Raw genomic sequence first — 25,303 nt, 5'->3', positions numbered from 1 at the left:
GGAACTGTCAGGACCGACTGATGATAAACAGTGACCACGGAGGGGCTTTTTTCTTTTTTTAATTGAAATATAATTGACATATAAACATTATATTAGCTGCAGGTGTTGAGCATAATGGTTCAGTATTTTTATATATTGCAAAACGATCCCCACTCTAAGTCTAGTTAACATCCATCACTTCCAATAGTTACAAATTAAGTTTTTATTTTTGCTCAACAACTTAAAAGAGATTCCAGAGGACACAGTGGAAAATTTTTGAAGGACTTGTCCACCGACTAGGAAACCTTCAGGAAGAGCAACCAGAAATGGTTGTAATACTTTAGCATAAGCTCCCGTGTTCACCGAGTTTGAGCTTTCTCAGTTATCGGGAGGACTTGGAGAAAATATTTGCATTTAGCAGGAATATCTCTCCAAAAATGTGGAGGCAGCAGTCTAATGTCCTGTTAATCTTAGGAAAAGGTATTAAGGAAAAACTTTCATTTTCCAAGATGCAGCCTTCTGCAATACACATGCTCGAGAAAGTCAGAGAGAAAATATTCTGCAATATATAGAAACTGATGAATCAGAAGAAATAAACTAACGGCAGTTTATCTTCCACTATTTCAGAATTGGAACAACTTTTACATTAAAAGAGCTTCACTTATATAAACATGAGAAATGTCTGACTCCACTTAGCTGGACTGTTGTGCCTTGGGGATGCTATTTAGGGGTTTTGTTCTTTTATATATATTGTGAGTTTTTATTAATAAAATTCAGGTGTTAGCACCAAATTAATTTGTAATAATTTTCTTTTAATTATCTAAGCCAACCTAGGTTAGCAACATAGATTTAAGAGGAATTTTAGTGATTCTACTACTTCGCAAGTCTAGCTGTGAACCCAGTTTGTATTAAAGGTTTGGGATCTAAAAAATGATTCTGACTCGGTAATTAAAATACATAAGGAAAAAGATACATCAAAAAATTGAAAACCTGAAGAGCAACATTAGTGTGATTTTTTTTTTAATTCAAAAATATTTCTCTAGCTTCTAGGTGTAGTTTTTCAATTACTATTATAGGCCAAAACAAAGTTCAGAGATGAAATTTAATGATAAAATTTGTGCTGTATTAAAGTTATGTAATGTATTTAGCTGTTTATGTTTTAAGTATTAAAAGATAAACAGGGCAGCCCGGGTGGCTCAGCAGTTTAGCGCCTGCCTTCAGCCCAGGGCCTGATCCTGAAGACCCGGGATCGAGTCCCACGTCGGGCTCCCTGCATGGAGCCTGCTTCTGTCTCTGCCTGTGTCTCTGCCTCTCTCTCTCTCTCTCTCTGTGTGTCTCTCATGAATAAATAAAATCTTTTTTAAAAAGCAAATAAAAAAATAAAAAATAAAGTAAATGAAAGATAAACAAGGGATCCCTGGGTGGCGCAGCTGTTTGGCGCCTGCCTTTGGCCCAGGGCGCGATCCTGGAGACCCGGGGTCAAATCCCACGTCAGGCTCCTGGTGCATGGAGCCTGCTTCTCCCTCTGCCTGTGTCTCTGCCTCTCTCTCTCTCTCTCTCTCTGTGACTATCATAAAAAAAAAAAAAAAAAAAAAGATAAACAAATAGGGGCACCTGGGTGGCTCAGTCACTTAAGTGTCTGCCTTCAGGTCAGGTCATGATCTCAGCGTCCTAAGATCAAGCTCCATGTCTTCAGGCTCCCTGCTCAGTGGGGAGCCTGCTTCTCCCTCTCTCTCTGCACCTCCCCCCATGTGCTTTCACACACTCTCTAATAAATCAACAATTTTGAAATATACATATTTCTTTGATATATATATATAATATATAATATATAGTTAGTTAGTTAGTTAGTAAATAACAAAGTCAGATTAGATTTCTCAGATTTCTTTGCCGATCTCCCTGAAGGGACAGTCATTTGAATCCATGACACAGGTACCCTAGAGCCATAAGGGTATACTTTAAAGTAGGATGTCTTCCCGACACGAAAAATTACCTATTACTTTGGATGTTACCCATCCAGCTATGTCTCCTGACTTGGACATTTTCAGGAAGAGCTGGCAATTGCTAGTAAGACAGTCAGATGGAGTCACACCTCTCTCTACAGAGCTTGTGATCCTGCCTGTCTTCCATCGCACTCCAGGGGCATCTTTAGAAGGCCACCCAGCTCTCCTGACTGGCCCCGTCACACAGTGGCCCTTATGAGTACTAATTGACCTCTGTCGCTCAGCATTTCCTCTTCTCCCTCATGATCGTAGAGGAGGTGGTGGGCTCATTCCACTTGCACTTCCTGGTACAGGCAGGGATTCTTCTTTTGAAGTTAAAACCACCTTTCTGGTGGCAGTTCCTTTGCCCCTAGCCCCCTTGACTCAGTGTTCCCAAAGACAGGATACTTCTAGCCACACCCAAAGAGATAGCTTGTCCCTCCTCTAGGATTCAACTTCTGCTCTGAAAATCGGGTGGAGTCCAGAACACAGGCTCCTCAAAACCTCACTACAACCCCGTGTGCCCTCAGAATCTCCTTTTTAACTCCCAGCCTGTTTACATAACCAAAAGCATTTAGGACAATAAAAGGTAAGTAAATGTTAAGAGACAGGATTCCCTCACAGATGTTACTGTATGTCTATAACAGCATATACTGATTTCTTTTACATGCCATTCAAAAGTAGACCAAAGTAGTCCACAGAGATAGAAGTCAGAATAGTGGCTATCTCTGGGGATTGGAAATATTGACTAGAAGGCACAAAAGAATCTTCTGCAGGTGGAAATGTTCTATATCTTGATCCAAGGAGTGATCACATATGTAAACATTTACTCAGCTGAACACTTACGATTTGCACATTTTACTGTCCATAAATTATACTGTAATGGAAAAATGGAAAAAAACCCTGCTGTGAGAAAATCTGGAATAACTGAATGACAAAAAAAATTAATAAAATGATTTTCAACATGAGAAATAAAGAGCAGGATTCTAGGCTGAGCAGTTGCTTTCCCTCCCCAGATTTCATTACATTCACTTATAAAATAAGAGGGGCAAGCTGGGACATCTTTAAGGTCTCTTCCAGCGCCAATGATTTCATAAAGCTGCCAGAGGCCATCCGCATCATATGTGGCTTGCCATATGATGAACTAAGTGAACTCATAAGGAAGCACCATCTTAACTTTCCATGCCATGGTTCTCAGTTCTCCTAAAGATGATGGGAGGAGGAAGGCTATATCAGAACGAATGGTATCTGCTTCAAATAAATTCCAGTCTGCACACATACTTCAACTGAGAGATAATTAGGAGATTGCCTAAAATCATGGATCCCTACTTGTAAATTCTAATTAAGGACCTATCAGAATCACCCGTAGATACCTCAAGCTCAATATGTCAAAATGGAAATCCATCATCTTCACCCAAAAGCCCTCTCCTGTGCCCCCCATCGTAATTAATGTCATCACCACTTTCTTCATGATCCACGTTAGAAAGATCAAAGTCATTTTTAATGTTTCACTGATGTCCCCACACTATATAGACTGTTTATCTTGATAGAACACTCTATTTTTAATATAGAGAAATGTTATTCTGACATTCCTGATGATATGTCATCACGCCAGAACAGTCACACAGAAAGCATCGATTCCAACTAGTTGCAAAAAGATGAATGCAACAAAAATGCAAAAATAATGAAGTCTTCTCAAACTTCTCTCTTTATCCCCCACGATGGCTCCATTAGCTGAAATGCCTTGAATTCTTGATTCAAACAGCCTTATAATTTTTCTCCCTCACTTTCTTGCCTCTCTCCGAATATCTGCCCTCCCGAATAGGGACAGATTTCTACAGACCTGCGCTGTCATTCTTTTTCTTACAGACCGTGATGGCTCCTCGATCCATTATAATGCAAAGTTTAAGTACTTAAGCTTGGCCAATGATTCCAGGCTTTAACCTAGTCGTTAAGTCCTCTTTACATACAAACTTTGGCCCTCCCCATCAGTACCACGTGCTTCACTTTAGCCCCCGCTCCCCAATCTACTGACATTCTCTGGTCACCACCCAAACTTTCTTATGACCCACTATGTCTTTGCCTGTTGACTCTGCCCTGTTGAAATCCTATCCACACAAATAATTTTTTACCACATCTTGATTTAAAATGCAAAGCATACAAATCACAGAGGTCTTTCATTTTTCTAAAAATATGGAAATTTCCCTAAGACAATACCATGTATTATTGGAGAATGACATAGACATCCTCACTAAAGGAGCATCTTTATATAGTCTTTGTCTGAATAGATGGTGTGCCTCATTACTGTAGAAGAATGCCACAGTTTCATAGAGATATTTTCTCTGATAGAATTTTTCTTCCCCTATCTCACTTTCTCTACTGCTAATGTTTTCGGTACTATTGACTGTGTGTGGTAGGACATTTGTGTCCAAAACCTTTCCTTTCAAAAAGACGGCATGTTAAAGTATTGAAAATATCAGCTACTGGCCAGCCAGAAGTCAATGGACATTCTAAGAGGAGAAGAGGTTGAAGAGACTTGACTTCCTGCATTCTGGTGTGAGGCAGAGGTGGGAGGAAGAGTGTACTCAGTAATTAATATGGAAATTAGTGAGAAAAGTAGAAATACCCATGTGGAGTTATCATAAGATTAGAGACCTTACCTCTGCCATTATAGAAGCGCACAGCGTCTATACAGGCTCTACATTTTCACAGAAACAAATGTCTCAAGGAGAAAAAGTTGGTGCCATTGTCAGTTAGTGCATGTTAGTAATGCTGGTGAATTGATTCAACTAAGGATGACACTTGGGACCAATTAATTCAAAGCTGGTTAAAAAAAAAGAAGAAGATACAATAAATCAGGGAGCAGAGCTTCATTTAAATATAGTAAGTGACTGGGGAAGATTACTTGAAATAGCCCAGAAGCAGACATATCTCAAAGGGCCAAAGACAACTGTGAGCATAACAGCGCTAGGGTTTTGCAAGTCATCAGACAAACACCTAAATTAAAACCAGGTGACAGAAAGCTGGCCAACTGGATGTCAACTGGAAAAACCGTACAAAAGCAGCTTTTTCACAAATGAAGGTTTCAGAGGGTTATCTTTTTAAAGATACATTTTGCTCAAATTATAAGATAACTTTTAATAGCGCTCAAGATAGGAACTTTGAGGAGACAAAGATACACAAGGGCTTCCGTGAAATCTCTTATACGACAACGGTCATCGCTGAAATATATTCTTCTTAAACACGCCAGGAAAAGCAGATTTGTTTCTATCTCTATAATATTTATGTTTTACTGTTTTTTCCCTGTTTTAGTTTTAGGTAATTCCCAGTTTACAAAGGATTGTGTTATAGGAGTTTCTGAGCCAGCTCTTCAGAACCTTCGAATACACATTTTTATAGATTGAGCATTGTAAATGTGGCACTCATATTCCAAGGCTAACCATAAAGACTTCTGTGGTTTGTTTGTTTTCTAAGTGTGGCTGAAAAAATAAACCTGCGTGTGTCAGCTGGGGGTCTGGGTTATGGGTCTTGGGGTCCATTCAAGGTAGAACAGAAATGTTGAAGGACAAGGGAAATGTCTCCCCATATTTCTCAGTGCCGAGCTCGTCCTTGACAAACCTCTCCAGGGGGCAAGTGTTTGTTTGCCTTTCTGATAGGCAAAGCACAATTCTGTCTCTGTTTTCCCTGCAACTCAGTTTGGTGGGGTTAGCAAAGGAGACGGCCCAGACACTGACAGGCACATATGTGAGTCAGCCTCGGCTCCCATGTGGCTCCTAGACCTTCTCTTTGCTCTAAAATATAGTACTTCTATCAGTTACTGAATTCCACTAATTCATTCAAATCTAATATTACAACCCATATTTTTTTTGAAACGTTACAACGTTCTGATGGAGAGATGAGTGCTGAAACGATAAGACCGTTGCGGTATAATTCATCCCTTCAAAATTCCAGTGGTCTGATGGAGAAGACCCTTTGGTTGATTTTTTGACCTCACAAGTAAGAGATTTAGGAAGAAGAAATGTTCATACTTAGGAACAGGCCACGCTGCTCTGATGACTAAAACCCCAGGTTTAAGCGTCTGTATGGTGGTCTCACGTGCAGGCCCTGCTCCATGAGGTTCTTCTGCACCATGATTTCAGCTCAAGACTCCTTCTGTGTAGTGGCTCCATCTCCTGGAGCCTTGGCTTTTCTAAGTCCATCTGGCAGACAAAGGGAGTGTGGAGAAGCCCTGTCTGTCTTCATACCCACATCAGGCCAGAGGTGACACAGGTTCCTGCTCTCATCCCGTTGTTACCAACGTTGTTACCACCACACATCACATGCTCACCTAGATTTCTGGGAACTGTCAAGTGCAGCTCTTGGATATGGGCAGCTTCTCAGGGGTGACTATGGAAAGGAAAGAAATAAACTTTTTGTGAAAAGTTGGCAGCCTCTGCCATGGATACCGTGATAATGAAAAGGAGTAAGCTTTAACCTTGCCTACAGACATCGAGGTAGGTTCCAGAAGATGCGGCGTTTGATCTGCCTTGGAGGATGACAGGCAAATAAATGAGATAAAGGCTTTTTTTTTTTTTTCAGAGTGTAAATAGCACAGGCAAAAGCAAGTAGAGGAGGATGATCATGGAGCATTTGAGGAATTGAAAAGAATATAGCGAAAGCCCAGGGACCAGTTAAAAGATATTTTTCATTAGAGTAATGACCCACCCACATATCTGTGTTAAAGAGTTTGACAAAGAAAACTAACTGGACCCAAGGCCTCTTGGGAAATTACTCATTTTACTTGCCTTTGCAGATAGTGTTAAAATGATCAAATTTGGTTTTCTGCATCTCTGAATTTGATTCCTGTGATGAGAACTGATGAGAATGCCAAATGACTTCTCCTGAAGAGTGGTTGATATTTAGTATTCTACAGGGTCTTTCTGGGTAAGTGCAACCAGAGCCAATGAATAATAGAAACAGTGTATATCTGTCAAGTGTAATTATAACACTGAATTATGCTCATCTTGCATTCTGATTCCTGTATACATTAGTTTAAACATCAGAACATGCTGGCACTTCAGACCTGTGAGGATTTTACTTTGAAAAATAGCATGCCCTTATTTTTAGCCATTTTTAATAGGAAAAAAATTCACACCATGTTCAAAATTATTTTATGGTACAGTTTGACCACTATTTCTCTCCCTCTTTTTGTTTGTTTTTTTTTTTTTAATCTTCTCAGGTATCTTAAAGACAGTAAAAAACTAAAGGGAATATTTCAGTCCACTTTTAAATTCCCTCTAATTTTCTGTATTTAAATGAAATCCCATCCTTTGCATTTTGATTAACGTCTCTGATTAAACACTCATTAAAATTATAGAATAGAGTTGCTTAAAATGTCACCCACCTTTGTTAAAGAAGTGAAAATTATCAGATTGTGGCTTTTAAAAATTATACAAATATTACTGGTTTATTGTGGAATGATTTTCAAAATCCAGAGAAGCAGAAAGAATGAATCAAAAAAAAAACAGCTATTATCTCATATTCTTGTATACTTAACAATACTCTTTTAGTGCGCACATCTCTAAACATTTCTCTATGTGCTCACATATGATTTTTTTACAAAAATAAGATCATATGGTGCATACTGTTTATAACCCACTTGTTTCATGTAATGATACTTGAGAAGCAGATTTTCATGTCAGTTTTGTCCCTTTTTAAACTCCACAAAAGTGATTTCTTTTTTCAACTGAGGACAGAGACTGTGTCAGAATCTCTAAGAGAGCATGTGTAGTTTGGAAAGCCATTATTTAATGTTAACAGAACAAAACAAAAAAGCTGTTGTTTTTGTTATACAGTCTACAGAACGTAATGCACAAAAAATTGTCATGGGAGGGTGCCTGGGTGACAGTCGGTTAAGCATCCGACTCTTGGCTTCAGCTCAGGTCATGATCTCATGGGTCATGAACTCGCATCCTGAGTCCTTGGGCTTCATGCTCAGTGGAGAATCTCCTTAAGACTCTCTCTCCCTCTCCCTCGGCCCCCCTCCCACTCACGCATGCGAGTGTTCTTTCTCTCCCTTTCCATCTCTCCCTCCCCCACTCACTCACATGTGTGTGTTCCCCCTCTCTCTCTCTCTCCTCTCTCTCTCTCTCTCTCTCTTTCTTGCTCTTTCTAAAGTAAATAAATAAATCTTAAAAAGAAATCATTGTCAGCTGGTAGGGTGTTTATCTGAGACCTTCAGGAATTCGTTTTATTCTCCATCAGCCTCCTGGATCTGGGCATGTCAGCATCTGGAGATGATAATTAAATTATTATGTCAATAAATGGAAGCATGGATTATAAAAAGATTGGGGAACACAGTGTCTCCGTTGCCAAGTGCTTCTTTAACCAATGATGCTTCATTGTTGGGCTTAACTTTTTTTTAAGATATATTTACTTATTTATGAGAGACACAGAGAGAGGGGCAGAGACATAGGCAGAGGGAGAAGCAGGCTCCATGCAGGGAGCCTGACACGGGACTCGATCCCTGGACCGGGATCATGCCCTGAGCCAAAGGCAGATGCTCAACCACTGTGCCACCCAGGCATCCCTGCTCCCAAGGTTGCTCTACACACCTTCTAACACCTTGTTCAACTTACGGAGGATACGCGAAACCAGTCTAGGTGAAGGTGGGCAGCAGCTCAAACTCACCTGCACCTGTTCTCTCAATGTAGCTATTCTAGAGAGAAGCCATGTTCCATGAGTTCAGAAAATCCTGGAAAAAAGTAAACATAGTTGTTTGAACTTTCTACAAACTGGCCCTACAAAGAAGGGTTCTCACGGATTTTCTATGTGCAATCTTTAGGGAGAGAAAAGATTTATTTATGCAGTATAATCAGAAAAGTTGCGTTTTCAGCTATTATAATCAGATATAAGGGAAAAGGAAGTGTGCCATATGATCAATCACTGTTATTATGTAACATTATCCATTTTCATAGCAATGCTTGGTTCAAGCAGAAATTTGGTGGCACAGTCATAAGGGACACCATGAAGTGACTTCTTGTCATTTTTCAGAGGTAGAAATATCTGACTTCAGAGTGTATTAACCCATCTACAATATTGATGGAACATTTATCCTGAGACATTTTAACTGTGGGGTCCTGAGATCCTATATTTTTAATATTCAACCCTAAGATTCCTCATTTATAATATTCCTACTACATAGAGGATAATGAACAAATTTAAATAATCAGAGCTAGAGAAAACAAACAAGATAATTTAGGTCAGCTGTGCGTCTCTTCCAGAGATTCCAAGGAACTTTTATCAAAGTTTTTCACACTTTAAGAAAGCTTGCTATCTAGACAGGTGGTTCTCCTATTCTTTCCTACCTCTCTGCGTTCCCATTTAAAGTCTCTGGTACCCTGTGGCATGGTTTCTCATTTTCTCCACTCTTTGCCCAGTATTGCAAATACACTGTAGTTGAGGTGAGTCTGGTATTCTCATAGAAAACAGTATCAACCTCTTTTAATATTCCATGTCCACAACATGTAGAATGTAGAATCTTCATTTGGACCTCCTTTTTTTTTTTTTATTAGAGAGATTTTGTCTGAAGTCGTGCACACCATGAAAGGGTATGCTGGATAAGGAACAATTTGCTACAAAACAGAGAGGTACAAACAGTGCCTACGACGGGACCTACAGGCTGGGCTGCAGTTCAGTCAGTGGCAACCAGAAAACAGACATCCCCTTGTCTGCCTGCTGCTGGGAGACATATTCCCAGATCTCCCCAGCAGACCTCTTCCACAGCGTCGTCCTCTCCTCTTGGGGTCACGTCTGTGGCTGTTCCTCATTATCGGTGTCCATGTTAGCAGATCCATCCAGCACTCAGCCATTTAGAAACCACAGTTCATAACTGACTGGTCTCTTGTCTCCCTATAAGCTCCAGCACGGTCCAAGTTTATACCTGTCAGCTTTTTTCTGATTCTAGGTTGTATTTCCTCCTTTGACCTCACATCCCACAGTCCATTCTCCTTGAGCTCTCCAAAACTGTGCATCTCAACGACCCTGCTCTCTCTGACATCACCCAAAAGCAACCCCATAAATAACCCCTGGTCCTCCACCGAAGCCCACGCACTTTCTTCAATGAGTGTTTCTCATTTTGCCACACCATCTGGCTGTGGTCAAGAGAAAAGCTTCTTTGACGTCCATCCTCTTCTCGATCCACATTCCTCTCCATCTCTGGAGACTCCATAGGCATCCAATTTCACAGTTTCTCCAAAACAGCTTCTACATTTGCTTTTATCCCAAAGATCCTATCCCCACAGTCACCATCTGGGACTTTCATCTATTCTTCCAAACTGGGCACTCTCTGCCCAGCACACAAGTCTCCACTGGTTCCAAACATGAGAGTATTTAAAACCTGTCTACATGTCCCTTCCTAAGGACAGGTCCTGTTTCACACCACATGTCATTTTGAAAAGGTTTTTGTCTTTTTCCTTTTTCAATCATATAGGTCCATTAATATTCAAGAAGTTATTCTCAGAAGGCAGTTTAATGCATGGAGAAAACTAAAATTAGAAAGGCTTTGCATCTTAAAGACAGCTCTCTGTTTTTGCATGGCCAATGGTAACTCCCTTTTGCTTCCTTTCCTCTGTGGATGTCTTTGTTTGTGAAGTTATTTTTTAACCATAATAAAAAGCTTAAAGGCCAAGATACATAAAGAGAAGTATTTCTCATACTCAAGAGGTTATCAGGATACCAGAGGTTCTAAAATGAGTTCATAACATTGATTTTAAGCTCCAGGCATTTCCTTGAAGAATTTCCAAAAGACTTCAAATAAACTTTCCTTCTCAGTGTTCATTTTCAGATGTGTTTAACACCGAGTTTTAGAGTGTGAATATGCATATTTGGCTCTAAAATTTTCTCTATCCACAAGCTCTCACTATTACAAAGAAAAAAATAGGTTATTTTTTTTAAATTTCCTGCACAATATGAAAGGCAGTACTGTGTACTTAGAAAAACCAACACTCTGTGCTCTGCTATAACTGGACGTCAGCATCTCCCAGACTCCATTCCCTTTCCAGGCTGTGAAGGCAAGCGTGGAAGTTAGAATCCATTCCCAGAAGTCCTCCAGCCTTAACATTATTGGTCTCAGTCACATATTTCTAAACTGAAGTGAGAAATATGGTTGCTTGGTTCTCACAGAGACTCCGACTGCAAGCTTAGAAGGACCACAGCCCGTGAGGGCCTGCACACCCCTTTGGCTCCCCCTGCATGTTCAGGGAGTCCTCAAAACCACCCTCAATCCAACAGCTTCTAGAAGACCAGAACTTCCTAAAGGATGCTGTGGTTGCGGTTCCAGTTATTACAGGGAAAGAGAACAGCCTAGAATCAGGTGAGAGAAGGAGCACACGGGGCAGGAACCATGAGAAGCACCAGATGCCGAGCTCCCAGGTGTGCTCTCCTGCAGACTCGTGGACACGTTACTGCCCTGGAAGACTGTGACAGAACACGTGGGTACTCCCGCCAGGAGCTTCCCAGAGCCTCAGTGTTCAGAATCTTTATTTAGGCTCCAGTACGTAGGAATGGTTGACTGCCCACATGCCTGGCCTTGGTCTCCAGCCCCTCCAGGGGTTGAACCATGTAAACCAAACCTCCACCACACTGTCAGCCTGGTGTGGTCAGCCCCCATGCTAAGTCACACTCTTACACTATTCGGCATGACTCTCGGGCTGACAAAGACAGGCACCTCTTTTCAAGGGTTTGGATACTGCTTCCCCAGGGGGCAGGTAGGTTCTGGACCTCTCTTTCAGCAAAGTTGTACTCTTCGCTATATACTTTTGAAAACCTTTCTTTCGGTGGCAAGGAAATAAACTTTGATTCTTAGGACCTGACTGCTAGGATGGCACTTGGTGACCCTGGTGGTTGTCGAAGTAGAACTCCAGGACCACTTCCGTCAGGGTCACCTGGCGTTAACAAAGGTCCTATTGCAACTTACTGAAGGAGGAGCTCTGTGATAGGAACCTTGGAATATGCTCCTGACTGCACGCTAAGTTTATCCTGGACAAGCCTTTGATCCTCAAATGTCATATATTTGGAAACAACCTTTAGCATGTCTCTTGATCCCAGACCGAGAAGGTACACAGTCTTACTTTATGCTCTGAGGGCAGATGCTTGTGGAATATAAGAAGGCATTCTGCATGAATGTCTGTCTCCTACATTACGGTTTGCCTTAGGAAAGTATGTGGGTTTCCTTTTTCCGGGTATCTATATTACAATAGTTTGGCCTCCTTGCCAGGAGTATTTCTAGCCATCCATTCATTTAGTCACAAAGTGTATCTACTACGTGGCAGGCATTGTTCTAAGTGCTGAAGATCTATTTTTTAATGAACAAAATGAAAAATATCTCCGCTTTAGTGAGGCCAGGAGCACATGTATATTGTGCCAGATGGTGATACAATGCATCTGTAGCATCTACAGAGGTCAAAAAAAAAAATCAGGATAAAGGAGAAAAGGCAACCAAGAGAGGGATTCACTATATAACATAGAAGGGTTAGGGAAAGAATTTCTAATATGATGACGTGTGAGTAGAAGGGTAAAAGAGCAGCCCCAGAGTTATTTGGGTAAAGGGAACAGTAAGTCTAAGGCCCTGGGGCAGGAACAGTTTCAAATAATGGGTGAGAAAGTCTCAGGTTGATGAATTGGGTTTTTTTTTGTTTTTGTTTTGCAGTGGTGGTAGCTGCTGCTAGGATTAGAGACAGGTCAACATGTTCATATGAAGTTATCCAGCAGGGAGCAAATGATTGGTGTTGTAGAAGAGAAGGGAGGCTTGCTGGACTGACGTCCTTGAGTAAGTGAGAAGGGACAGAGAGCATCTGGGGTGCAGATGGAGCACCCAGTTAGTTCTCTCTACTTCTTCCTTCTTTTCCTTATCTGATTTCTTGCAGGGACCTTATTTGCCATTTACCTGCCTCTTCTCATGACCCACTCATGTTGCATAAATTCTTTGGTCTTCTGATGTCCACTTAGCCCTTCCTTCATTAAGAAGAAGAAGAGGAAGAAGAGGAAGGAGAGGAAGGAGAGGAAGGAGAAGGAGAAGGAGGAGAAGAAGAAGAAGAAGAAGAAGAAGAAGAAGAAGAAGAAGAAGAAGAAGAAGAAGAAGAAGAAGAAGAAGAAGAAGAAGAAGAAGAAGAAGAAGAAGAAGAAAATAGACCCATAACATTCTCCACTGTAGGACGAGGCTAAAATATCTGGTCTGCCTGTTACCGGTTTCATCATACAAGATCTCATCAAAGGAGATTTTGTGCATAATAACCCTATCAATCCTTAAGCTTCATTTTCAGATGGAAGAACCAAATCATTATCAAAACTGCAAGAGCGTTAGCCAGTCTTCTCAGCAAACTTCCTCGGTGTCCCTGGCCTTGTCTTTTCCCTTCACCTGTTCCTTATCGAATGACCTAGTGTCTATATGTCACCTAACCTGCCGAGACAGCTCAGAACCCCAAAGTCTGTTTATTCTGGTTGGTGGCTACATTTGTCCCGCAGTACAGTTAGCCTGGAGGTGACTTGTTGAGTTCGAATGAGAGCCAATAGTGCCACCTGCTGGAATTTGCAAGGAGCCGGACCGTGAGCGGTGCGTGGTTCTGTCCCATTTGTTGTTTTAAGTCCTCGGAGCCATAAGCCACATTGACTCAGAAGGTATTTCCACCATCTGTCCTCTTTTCTGATGCCAGAGTGACACCTTGTGCATTTCTCTTTTCACGTAATCTCTTTTCTCCCTGTGAGGATTCACTATCTAAAATTACCATTAAAACGAGCTGTATTTCAGGGACGCCTGGGTGGCTCAGGGGTTGAGCGTCTGCCTTTGACTCAGAGTGTGATCCCGGGGTCCTGGGATCCAGTCCCAGCATCGGGTTCTGGGCATGGAGCCTGCTTCTTCTGTCTCTGCCTCTCTCTTTGCCTTTCTCTCTGTGTCTCTCATGAATAATTTTTTAAAACCTTTAAAAAATAAAAAAAGACTAGCTGTATTTCATCGCATTAGTTCTCTTAGAATCTCTTGCAAATTAGCTTACAGAATGTTGCCATGTGAGGGGATCTTAAAGATTGTCTAGTTCAGTGTTTTCAGACACATTTTGAACACAGAAAGTCTTGCAAAGCCGTAACTGTAATCCTCATTTCAGACACCAGTAAACTGAGGCCCAAAGGTGAAAAGGCACAGCTACGACCAGAGTTGCATCTCCTGATTCCCAAACTATTCCCTGTAGCAGTGAGCATGCTTTCAGCTATAATTTTAAAAAAAAAATTAAAAATAGCAAATGTCTCACACAAAAAGTTTTGAGTGGCTCTGGGGATAATCTAAGGGCTGATTAACATCCCCAAAGACGCAGTTTCTCCCATTGTCCTCCCAGTTGTCCTCAGCTTGTCTGATTACAAGATGGCTCCAGCAACACTAGGAACCCAAGATCAGAGGCTATGTGGGGGCTAACGGTCTCTTCTCCACTGAGCTAAGAAGTTTGTCCCAAAAGAACCCTCAAGACTCTCCTCGTATCCTGTTAGCCAGAAAGGAGTGTTACATCCCATCCTCCATGGGTTACTGGCAAGGAGCAGGAGGTTGCCATATTTGCCTTAGACAAATCCAGATGCGTGCACTGGGTCTGGGGTAGGGCCATGTATACCAGAAGCATATGATCCAATGAGAGTACGGACAAAACTGGAAAAGGGGGGGTGTTGGCCATGCATTGGAGGAACATTCTCCATGGATCTCCCCAATTTCTGCCTGTCTTCTGAGCAAGAGGCATTACTAGCTTTGCTCACACCTTTCTAAGGATGTGAGGATGGCAAACAGTCCCAGAAGATAGAGGTAGATTTCTTTCCTGACCAGGATGATGAAGCTAATCTCTCTCCTCAGGGCAAAAAGCATGTTGGTTTGCCAGCAGCCAACCAGCAAAATCAGAGTGGAGTTTCTTAAGCTCCGGTTCCTTGACAGTGATACAAGCTCGCGGCCTACGCAGCATCCATCTGGGCTGCTCCGCATGGAAGTGGGGGGACGAGAGAAACCAATGTGGATCCCAAGCCCATGCTGCCTGCTGCACCATGAATAACAACGTCTTTTATCTCTGAGCCAAGGGCCTTCTGTCTTCTGCCAACACCCGTGAAACCATGGGAGACTAGGCTGTCAGTTTGTAAGTAGGGGAAAACCTCTGACACCTGCCAGTTCTTGACACCCGCACAAAGACAACCATCAGGGTTTGCTACAGTCTTCTGTCCAGTGAGCCACCCTGGACACATCCCATTCCATTCTCACACACTCATTTCTGGAAATAAGATTACTTTCGGTGTGTAAGAAACTCCTTCTTTACTGGGAGAAGCAGGGAACGTCGCAGTCTCCAACCGGGCACACGCGTGGAGTAAGGGCCGAGTCATTGGCTCTCGTGTCTTTTATGCGGCCTCCCTTTTATTCGCTCCCTGACTCTCTCTGTAATTATCTCTTTTAAAATGTCAGCTCCTCTCACCCAGAAGAGCAAGAGCAATCAGCCACAAACTGAACTTTAGAAGCTTTTAAAACCCACTTGCTGTTCGACTGGGAGATGGATTCTCAAAGGCATCCCTTAGCCAAGTCAGGGAAGCTGACACCGAGCGACTGAGAAAAAGGAGCCTTTTGCTTGGCAGTCATGCTGGGCCTGCAGCAGTGCCTTCCTCGGGAAGCAGGGGAAGGGACGTGGGAGGTACAAGGATTGTGGATATTTGCACCTCAGAGCCGGAGAGACTCCTTCAGGAGGAAGCTGCTTTCAGATGCTTTTGACCATGACCGCCTCTTACTGTGCCCAACTGGGACCCTAGAGACTTCTCTTCCTTCTCTAGAGTGAAGTGTCAATGTTAAGAAGAGCGTGGGCCAGAGGAAAAAACATGGGACAAGCATGTGTGACAAGCATGGGACAAGCAAAAACATGGGACAAGCATGTGTGACTCTGCTAGTGTGACAAGCAGAGAAAAAAGTATGGACGTTTCCTAGCTAACTGTTGGTGCTCAGAGTTTCCCCAGATGGTGACAATGTAAAGACCTGGACAAAAAATTCATCAGAGCAGGAACAGAGGAGGAGAGGAAATTAGAGCAGCGTTTACCCCTCCAAGTCAAACCTTGGGGTTAAACTCAATTTATCCCCAAATCCTATTTCCCTGATGGTTGTTGATGCCTTTAAAATGAAACCATCTTTCCTACTTAGCTCAGGAACCCGCTTGCTCTTGCTCTCCTGACAACTTGCATTTAAAAATGCATCTGCTAAAACGTAGCGCTACATGAACAAAGCAGCTTCAATCCGAACGCGGTGGCTACTTCTCCCCACTGACTCTGCCAGAAACCTAGGGAATGATCGTTCGGTCCACGCGTCCCAGGCTCGTCCACCTGCATTCTGACATTTCCGTGGAAACCTCGGTGAAGGTCACCGGCCTCCACTGAGTCACAGGGACCCCTGGAGGCAGGCGCTCCTAATGTAGGGGGGATGCTTTACGGAGGACACGTAGATTCACCACAGGTGTTAAAATTAAACTTCTCTTTCTAATGGCATAAAGGATCAAAATTCCTTGGTACAATTAGGTTGATTAAATTGAGCTCGGCGTCCAAAAATCCCTGCAGCTTCGTAAAGTTAATGCAGCTTTCAGAGGGGCCTGACCCAGAGGCAGGGGGAACAGTCGAGGTCCTGGGAGACTCTGGCCCACTGTGGTTTTTAAATTAGAAGTTTGATTGCTTGCGACACCATCTCAAAATGCTACCAGTCCACAGAAGCTGAATTTTCCATTAGCCAGGGGGGGGAAAAATGACAGATATTTAATTAAACTGCTTAGAGATTAGGCGGAAAGCTTAGTGGATAGATAAAGGGGCCGAATCTCTTTATAAGCAAAGTCAGGAAATCCACTCGGGTGCCACGTCTTTAATGCGGAAAGGAACTCACCAAGCCGAGGAGCTGGGGACCTGGGTGCCGCTTTCGCATTAAGCTGCCCCTCCTGCCAATCGCAAGAAAAATGCACATTCGAAAGGCGTGTTTATAAAGCGTTAGGTGGTCACTGAGGAAATTAAAACCTAAACTGTGAAGTAGGAAAGCTCCTTACAACCAAAGCTGCCAAAGCAAACCACCCTAATCCATTTTTCTCTTGTTGAAAGGTGATTTATTACGGACTTTGAGCAGATCCCTGAAAAAAAGAGTGATGTGTGGTCAGTGCTGGAGGCGCAGGTTATGAGAAGGATCGGACATTCCAGATGGGGAATGGCCTTGCTGTCCGGCAGATGGTTGCTCTGCAGGAGTCTTGAGCCTCCTTGTGGGTAGCCACGGCGGCCCAAAGAGATGCAGGGCACCTTCGTAGCCCCAACGCTCACAGCTCCCCAGCCTTCAACAGGAACCCCCAGGGACTACTTTAATGATAAACAGTTTCATCAGCTCTCCCAAAGTAGTAGCTCTCAACTCCAGCTCTATATTCATATTTTCCAAGGAGCTTTGAAAAATACCAGTGCTCTATGCCAGACCAGCTGAGCCAGAATCCCCGCAGATGGAGCTCCTCCAGAAAGCTCTCCAGGAGCAAGTCCCTGTCCTGGGAGCTGCTGAAGAGGTACCCAGTGTGCAATCAACAGGCCGGGGGCTCTGAAGCCTGACAAGCCTGGGTGTAGGTCCTGGGCCCACTGCCCATATAAACGTGAGACACCAGCATGGGCTTGACTCCTCCAGGTCTGGGTTTGCTTATCAGGAAAGAGCCGATGATGGCAACCTCTTGACAAGCTTCTAAAGACCAAGTAAGATCAACGTATTCCTGGTTCCCAATCCCTCCCCTTGGAGGAAATATGATTAGAGTGGATTGATGTTTTATCCTTCCTCAAATGATTTAGCCATGAACTTTTGTGGCAAATGACGGGCTTAGATGATTTTTCTCTCCATGCCTTATCTTTCCACTAGAAATCACTGCTCTTTGGTATCTGGGAGGAAAATACTCATGTGCCTTTCATGCTTTCTGCTCCTCCAGCTGCCACCGAAGTGTCCTTTTCATTTGATGTCGGAAATGGGCCCGTGGAGATTGTGGTGAGGTCGCCGTCCCCTCTCAATGATGACCAGTGGCACCGGGTCACGGCAGAGAGGAATGTCAAGCAAGCCAGTTTACAGGTGGATCGGCTGCCACAGCAGATCCGCAAGGCACCCACGGAAGGTCACACCCGCCTGGAGCTCTACAGCCAGCTGTTTGTTGGTGAGTGATGGAAAGGCCTTTGTAACTTCCCTCTGTTGTTGTTGTTGTTGTTTTAAGATTTTATTTGTTTAGAGACAGGGAGTGCACCTGGGTGAGTAGGGAGAGAAAGGGAGAGAATCTCAAGCAGACTCCCTGCTGAGCACAGAGCCCACCATGGGGCTCAATCTCAGGACCCTGACATCATGACCTGAGCCAAAACCAAGAGTAGGACGCTGAACCGACTGAGTTACCCAGGGCCCTGGCCCACCCCTCATTGGCTTTAATAACCTTCACAATGGAAAAAAATAAAACAGTCTCTGGAATGTGTTGATAGAGGTCTTTCCAAAAGTAAGAGGCTAGGTTCCGGGTAGTCTCCAATCAAGACAGAGTGGAAGGAGGAAGATGACTCAGGAAACCTAAATCTGGCTTTGCTCTCCACTCTCCAGAGCTCATGGTCCTTCGCTACAAGATCAGAGGGCAGGCTGGGGTCTCTCTGAGGTGCCTGGTCTGCTCACTGTTTTAGACCTGTATAAAATTCTTTGATAATTTAGGTCACTTGCAACTGTAAAGAAGGAAAAGAGGGAGGGAGGGAGGGAGGGAGGGAGGGAGGGAGGGAGAGAAGGAGATTAACTCCCTCCGTTTAGGTTTGCTTGAAATGATAAGTAGAAATCTATTATTCCCTTCCCTGCTCATCCTCAGGATTCCAGGCAGAGAAAGATGTGACCTCTCCCTTTCATACTATCTTTGCATGAGAAAGAGATCAACACTGAGCAATTCAGAGCAAAAGTTTGCAAGAGGTCGATCTAGCCTCACCATCTGGTTTTTGCTTTTGACATATTCCAGCTGAAGCTAATGTTATTTCAAATCAATACCTGTTTCCATGACGAAATATTAAATTTTGTTTTCCGGAACACTAATGTTTTAAGAAATGAGCCATTTTTCTTCTGTTGAGTGACAGGAGAACGAGTCTGAAGGACTTTCTAGCTATGTGCCACCTCAGACCCCCTCTCGGAGTTTCTGGGGATTAATTGATCAAGTCAGTCAACTGTGGTAACCCCAGCCCAAGCAAAACCAGACGCGACCTGGTTGCTGTTCCTACCACCTGTCACCCCACACTAGAGTCTCACTGAGGGTCAGCTAATTTTAACAAGGGCCAGAGCCCTGCGGTGTCCTTCATAATTGTGTTGGAATGCTTTAAGAACATTAGAAAGTCACCAAAAGAGAGGTAACATTGGATGTCAACTCCTTTGGTGCCATGTGGGCAGACAACAAATGTGTTAACTTAGTTATCTTTGGAAGTAAGAGTGACTTGTCACCAAGCCATGTCATCAGGGGCCGTGACAGTCACAAGTTCTGAGATAAAATACTCCTCGACCCCAACCAGAACCCAGCCCCTTCCAAATCCCGCCCTCACGCCATACTCAAAATTACACATTAGTCTTAAATTATTTTTTATTAATTAAATATCCGGGCTGCTGATTCCTGCTGCATCTCATGAGCAGATTTCACTGTATCGATCCATCTTGCCCAGATTACCTGGGATAAGGTTGTTTTCCTCAACCGTGTCCATCTCAAGCATGCTAGTTAAGTCCTACCTGGTTTCCATAACAGGTGACCCTAGCTGACCCGACTTTCTTATTTTTCTGAACTTGTCTCTGGGTATAGAGATCCAACTTTCCTTCTCTCCCTTTCTTTCCATGGACTAAAGCTATCTTCGGAAATGTTGGAGACCAAATAAAGTCCCCTAAGAGATAGGGGGAGCATTTATGACGGTCTCAAAAAGAATTTTTATTCTGCTTAAACAAGAGCAACTGCCAGGAAGAGAACAGTAGAGGGCCAAAGTCACAATTCGACAGAACAATTGAATTTTAGAGACAGGCAGAAAAACAGCATCTCAGGAGGAATGAAAGGGGAATGGGAGGAATAAGCACGGAAGAAAGGAGCAGAGGAGAGGCTTCCATGAAATTCTCTGTGTTTGCTATCACCAAGTCAGAGCAAGGGCCGTGTGTAACATCAGGCCAGAAAACATGTTCTTGGAATTTAGGAATTATGGAACCCCTGCTGACCTGGGAAAGAAGCTGCAGAACAGGGGCGCCGCCGTGATGAGTCAGCAGCTGCTTTTCACTTCTGAAAACGGGGAGGTCCATGTCCCATTTCTAATCTCCTGTCATCTCAGAGGTGGGCAAGGTGCGCACCCCCCAGACACAAGCGATTTTGCACCAGTGTGAAAAACTATCGTTCTGCAACAGACATCCTTCCCAGAGGAGGAGAGGGAGACTTGTTTCCAGAAAGAAAATCAGCTCAACGACCGTGAAATCCTAGAGCCAGTTACCACAAGACTATACTGTAGGGATTCGGGGGACCCGAGAGCTGTTCTGACTTCAGCTCTCATGAGACGCTCTGTCCTGACCCAGTGTCACCACTTTCCCTCTCGAGCCTCGTTTTTCATCTGTCTCATAAAGGAGTTGGGTTTGTTGGTCTCTGGAATTTCTTCCCACGTCAACCATTTGTGATTTCGTGTTTGGACATGGGTTAGGGGGGCCTCAGATGCTGAGCCGTCATCCTTCCCACGGTGTCGTGTGGCTCACGTGGGCTTTGGATCCCAACTCTGCCCCCACAACCCCCCAAGGAACCACTTGCAGGTGACTCAGTATTTCTGTATGGAATAGGGATACAGTTCCCACTTCTCAGGGGGGATTGATACCATCTAGGATAAGCACTCTAGAGTGAAGTCCAACTCCTGAAATGTGAGTTATTCTTTATCTTTGCTTTTACCTTTACTCCTTTAGCTTTCTTCCTCCATGTAACACTCGCCCCCTTCTACAGAACCAGCTTCCAACTGGCTCATTTCTCCTTTCCTAAAGTACGGCCTGATACGTGGTCACTCTAACCCACACACCCCGAAGGAAAGTCCCCATGGTGCAAACACTCCCTCAATATCCAAAATCAGGCTGCAGTTACTCTGCTTACCTGTCGCAGTGGCCACAGAGCAGGAGCAGCAAGCAAGAGCCCAGAATTGTTCTCAGTTGGCCAAGAAGCCTGCAAGCATCCATGTGAAAATATCACAGGGGCATCAGAGTCACAGCCCAAACATGTGGCAGAGCTGCCCAAGAGCTCCTTCTCCATTCTAGAAAAGAGGTGCTTTGACTCGGCCTAAAGCTAAAACAGACTGGAAGTCCTTCTTGGCTTTACGCACAGAGTGGGCTCTAAGGGAAAGGCCAGGCTAGTGTGTCCTTCCTCAAAGTCACTGGAGAAACAGGGAAGAACAGTCCCCCTCACTCGACATCTAAAATATAATTAAAAGCTGTCATCGAAAGGGAATTAACACAGGTCTGTAGACAGTGATTCTCATTTCTATGAGAATGATTATTACAGCCACGATTCTGCCTTAGTCAGAACATAACAAATAAACTTAAACACAAAAGGTGCCATGAGAAGAAGGAAGCTGTGGCTGGTATTTGTCTGAAAAACGCAGGAAACTTCCTCACGTTTTTGGTCCAACCATGAGCAACTAGCGTATGATGAGCTCCTGGGATGGCCCAGCAGAGCCCCTTAAACCACATGGTGGTCTGTAGCTTCAACCAGTCCGGGTGCTCAGACCAACATCCTCCATGGCAGCCAAGGGCCCTATTTTTCCTAGGACGCAGAGAAGAGCAGACATGCTCATGGTCACTATCCAGGCATGAGCAATGCCAGGCTGGATTGAGCCAGAGCCCGCTTTGGCACAGAGACGTCGAGGGAGTTGGGAGCCCTGGCCGCTGAAGCGACACCGTCAGGGCTATGAGGGGGCCAGGGTGTCTGCTGGGCCCTCAGCCTGCAGCCAGCGGCCAGCCCGGGGCATGGTCAGGGAGCTGGCGAGGGTGAGCCATCGAGGAGAGCCAGGCAGGCCATTCAAGGCAGGTGGCTGGCGGAGGAGTTGGTTTTCAGCAAGCTAGACGCAGGCCAGAGCATGTGACTGTGCTCGGTGGTAGTTTGAGGAGGAGGCCAGGGTTTGGGAGAGCAGGAGGCTGCTTCAGGAAGGTTCGGGAAGACTCAGTGGCCTAAGTGGCTCTTTGAGAACCCGAACTAATGACAAATGTCCCGGGTCAACCACTTGACCCTGACCTCTTGTGAAATTTCTCTGGAGACTAAAGGAGACCATCCCTTCTGTGCAAGAGGTAGCCCAAGAGGAGGTGGAAAGCCATGCTCCATGCTCGTTCCTTCAGGATCTTCTGTGCTCTGCGGATGCCTGGCTGGAGACAGGAGGAGCTCTGTCCTCAGGCCTCAGGGCACAGGGGAGCAGCAGAGCCTGCAGGCTTCTCTTCCTCCAGCAGTTTATCTTTCAGGAAACTCCTCCTGAGCTGCCACTTGAGTTCATGGACGACTGGAAGCTTAGATGGACTTAGAAGTCAATGAGGACAGAGTGCTATGACCGTTCACTAAGCGACGTTGCATGAGCAACCCCATAAAACAGCCCAACTTCCCCAAACACCACGATGTGATTTGTTTGGTCAGCTGTTGCTCACCCCCTCTGGATTCCAAAATCCTGAATGGATAATTCCCCTGCCATCTGAAACGCAACAGCATTGGGAGAGGAAAGAGAAAATCAGCATTTGTTGTCTGCGAGGGAGAAAAATGGAACTCCAGTCGCAAAGCGCACCCAAATCTGTGTATGAATAGAACGGTTCTTTTTAGTATCCAAAAAGTTTAGAATACAAAATGTACAGTCCAGACGGCAGGAGTCAAAACACAGAAAATATGTTGCTTGTTCCCATTTCCTGCAAGCCTGCCTCAGTAGCAACAATGTGAGTGCTGGCTGACATGTTCCGAGCGACACTTCGAGGCCAAGTGCGCCCCATGCTTTGTTCAGCTCTCGTAAAGCAAATACTATGACTAATTTCTGCTTGATTTTCACACTGGAGAAACTAAGGCTGAGGATGAGTCAGCGGCCCAAAGTGGTGCAGCAGCTGGTAAGGGACAGAGGCGAGATCTGACCCCTCACAGTCTGATTCCAGGGACCCGGCTCGTAACGATTCATCTTGTCGAAGCAAAAATTACACCAACATTAAACAGGCAAAGGAGATTTCGCTCAAGGTTACTGCAGGGGGAGGCAGTCCACGGCTTAGTCACAACCCCACTGGAATAGTGGAAGAGAACTGGTTTTTCAGGTGTTGGTTTTTAGTTGTGGTAAGACACACGAGGCGAGTTTTATGGAGCTAGGGGAAGAGAGATGAGAGGTCACCTGTGTTTGCTAACAACTGCCCCCAACGGAAAAGCTCGCTTTCTCCTGTCTTCCTGGCAGGAGGGGTAGTTTTACAAAGTGGAGTGAGGGGCCCACACTCGTTCGCCCAGAACCTGAGAGATACTGGCAGGAGCAACCTTGACGTATACCTTTCAAAGAGACGACTCCTGGGTCCCCAGTAAAACTGGCAAAAAAAGACTGTTGGGAAACAATTTACATCTCAAAGGGGAAGACAAAGAATTTACGAGTTTTCTTGGGTAAATCTTTTAAGAAGAGGGAAGTCAGGGATCTAGGATCAGCGAGAAACCTGTCTGGTGTTGAGTCAAGCTGAAGGGAACGCTGCCAGCCCTCTTTGTCGGTGTATACCAGCGTTTCTCATCTGGGGTGATCTTGGGGCCCACCAGGTATCTGGAAAAATGTGGTGGCTTCCAGTGCCACCTCCAGCGACAGGCTGCAAGCAGAACTTTCTGCAACGCACAGGGGAATCCATCCCAACAAAGACTTGTGCACCCCAGACGGCAGCCCGGCCCCCAGGAGGAAACACTGGAGTAGGAGACTAGGAGGTCAGGCCTAGCCTGAGTTGGCCCCAGCAAGTATTCTGCGCATCACAAAGTCAAAATGCAAAAGATCAAGGCAGTCAGAGGACCACGCGCAGACACAAAGTGTTGGGGTGAAGAAGAGAAGCAGAAGCCGTCTTGGCAGGGATGAGCCACCCCACTTGAGAGTCTCCGTGATACAAATATAAGCTGTTTTGTCTTTTTTACTTATGTTAGTAAACCCTTTGCAAGGGTTGTCACAGTCAACACAGATCTCTCTAGAACCCACAGATGTCTAGAAAATGCCCAGAATTCTAGTCTTCTTTCCATGATCTCCCAGTCCATTGGCTCAAGGCAAAGCAAAACCAACCACTGAGACATCAAGTTAGCAGCAAGGAAAGAGTTTCTTCAAGAAGCAGCCAAATGAGGAGAGAGGAGGACAAGCCTCACATCCCCCAAAGGGGGAGGGAACACATTTTTATAATCTGAGGGGTTGAGATTACACACACATTGATGGAAAGGGCCCGGAACTTTAGGACTATTTGAGGAAAGATGGGGCATGTGCATTGAGTGACATACATGTGACATTTATCCCATGTTTACGGGGGGGGGGGGGGCCTTAACGTCAGAATGAGGCAAACTTCAGCCCCTGACTCTGTTGCCTGGTGAAGTGGGGGAGACCCCTCTGAGACCTTGACCCAGCCCATCCCAAAGATGTCACCAAAGGTTCTTGGTCTTGTCAGGAAAAAGATTTCAAGGACAGACACACAGCACAGTGGACCAGCAACACAAGTGGGAAGGTTTAACAAAATGAAAGTCTACTCCCAAAATGTGAGAGCAGGCAAGCTCCAAAGAGAGAGCTGGGTGCCCTGGGTGTCTGTCTTTCATTGACAGTTGTTAACTAGGGAGTGGAATATTCATTACTTGGAGCTGGGATTTCTTGGAAGCAGTTTTTTGCCTTTTCTTCTTGATTTGGTTAGAGGTTTCCAGTCATGGCACCCGCCATCTTTGACCTGCCTGGTTGGTCTGGCTTCTTGTGGAAGTGCTGCCATGACAAGGCCTCTGATTTTCCCCAGAGCTGGCCTCCAGTATCTTGTTAGAACCTAACAAATCGCCAATTCTAGCAACATCAGGAGGTTATCTTGACAAAGAGAAGGAGTTGTGGGCATGCTCCAAGAGCCGACATAAACTGGATGGAGCCTTGGGCTCGTTATCTCAGGTAAGGAAAGTAAGGCTTTGCTTGTCCCCAGGCTGGAACCATATTGGTTGACCTGGAGTCCAGGGTTTCTGCAGACAGCTGGCAGGTTTGTTAGTGGGGTCGGAAAGACACAACAGCTGATGGGGAGGAAACAAGTCTCTGAAAAGCAAGCTTTAACCTTTCTGCTACTTTCAACTTCATTAACCCTACAGGGCACAGTTTCA

At 44.5% G+C, this 25,303-nt stretch overlaps 1 protein-coding gene across 1 annotated transcript in view; it reads left to right on the top strand.

Moving 5' to 3' along the window:
- The window catches only part of CNTNAP2 (contactin associated protein 2), a 2,034,882-nt gene that overhangs the window by 1,785,096 nt on the left and 224,483 nt on the right, over positions 1–25,303 (top strand). Inside the window, exon 17 of the mRNA XM_038559273.1 lies at positions 17,927–18,145. Within this exon, the coding sequence (XP_038415201.1) occupies positions 17,927–18,145 (219 nt within the window). The remainder of the gene's footprint in view (positions 1–17,926; positions 18,146–25,303) is intronic.

Source organism: Canis lupus, chromosome 16 (assembly GCF_011100685.1).
Source record: "Canis lupus familiaris isolate Mischka breed German Shepherd chromosome 16, alternate assembly UU_Cfam_GSD_1.0, whole genome shotgun sequence".
Classification (NCBI taxonomy): domain Eukaryota; kingdom Metazoa; phylum Chordata; class Mammalia; order Carnivora; family Canidae; genus Canis; species Canis lupus.
Note: the sequence above shows the minus strand (reverse complement) of the source record. Positions and strands in the feature narration are given on the sequence as shown.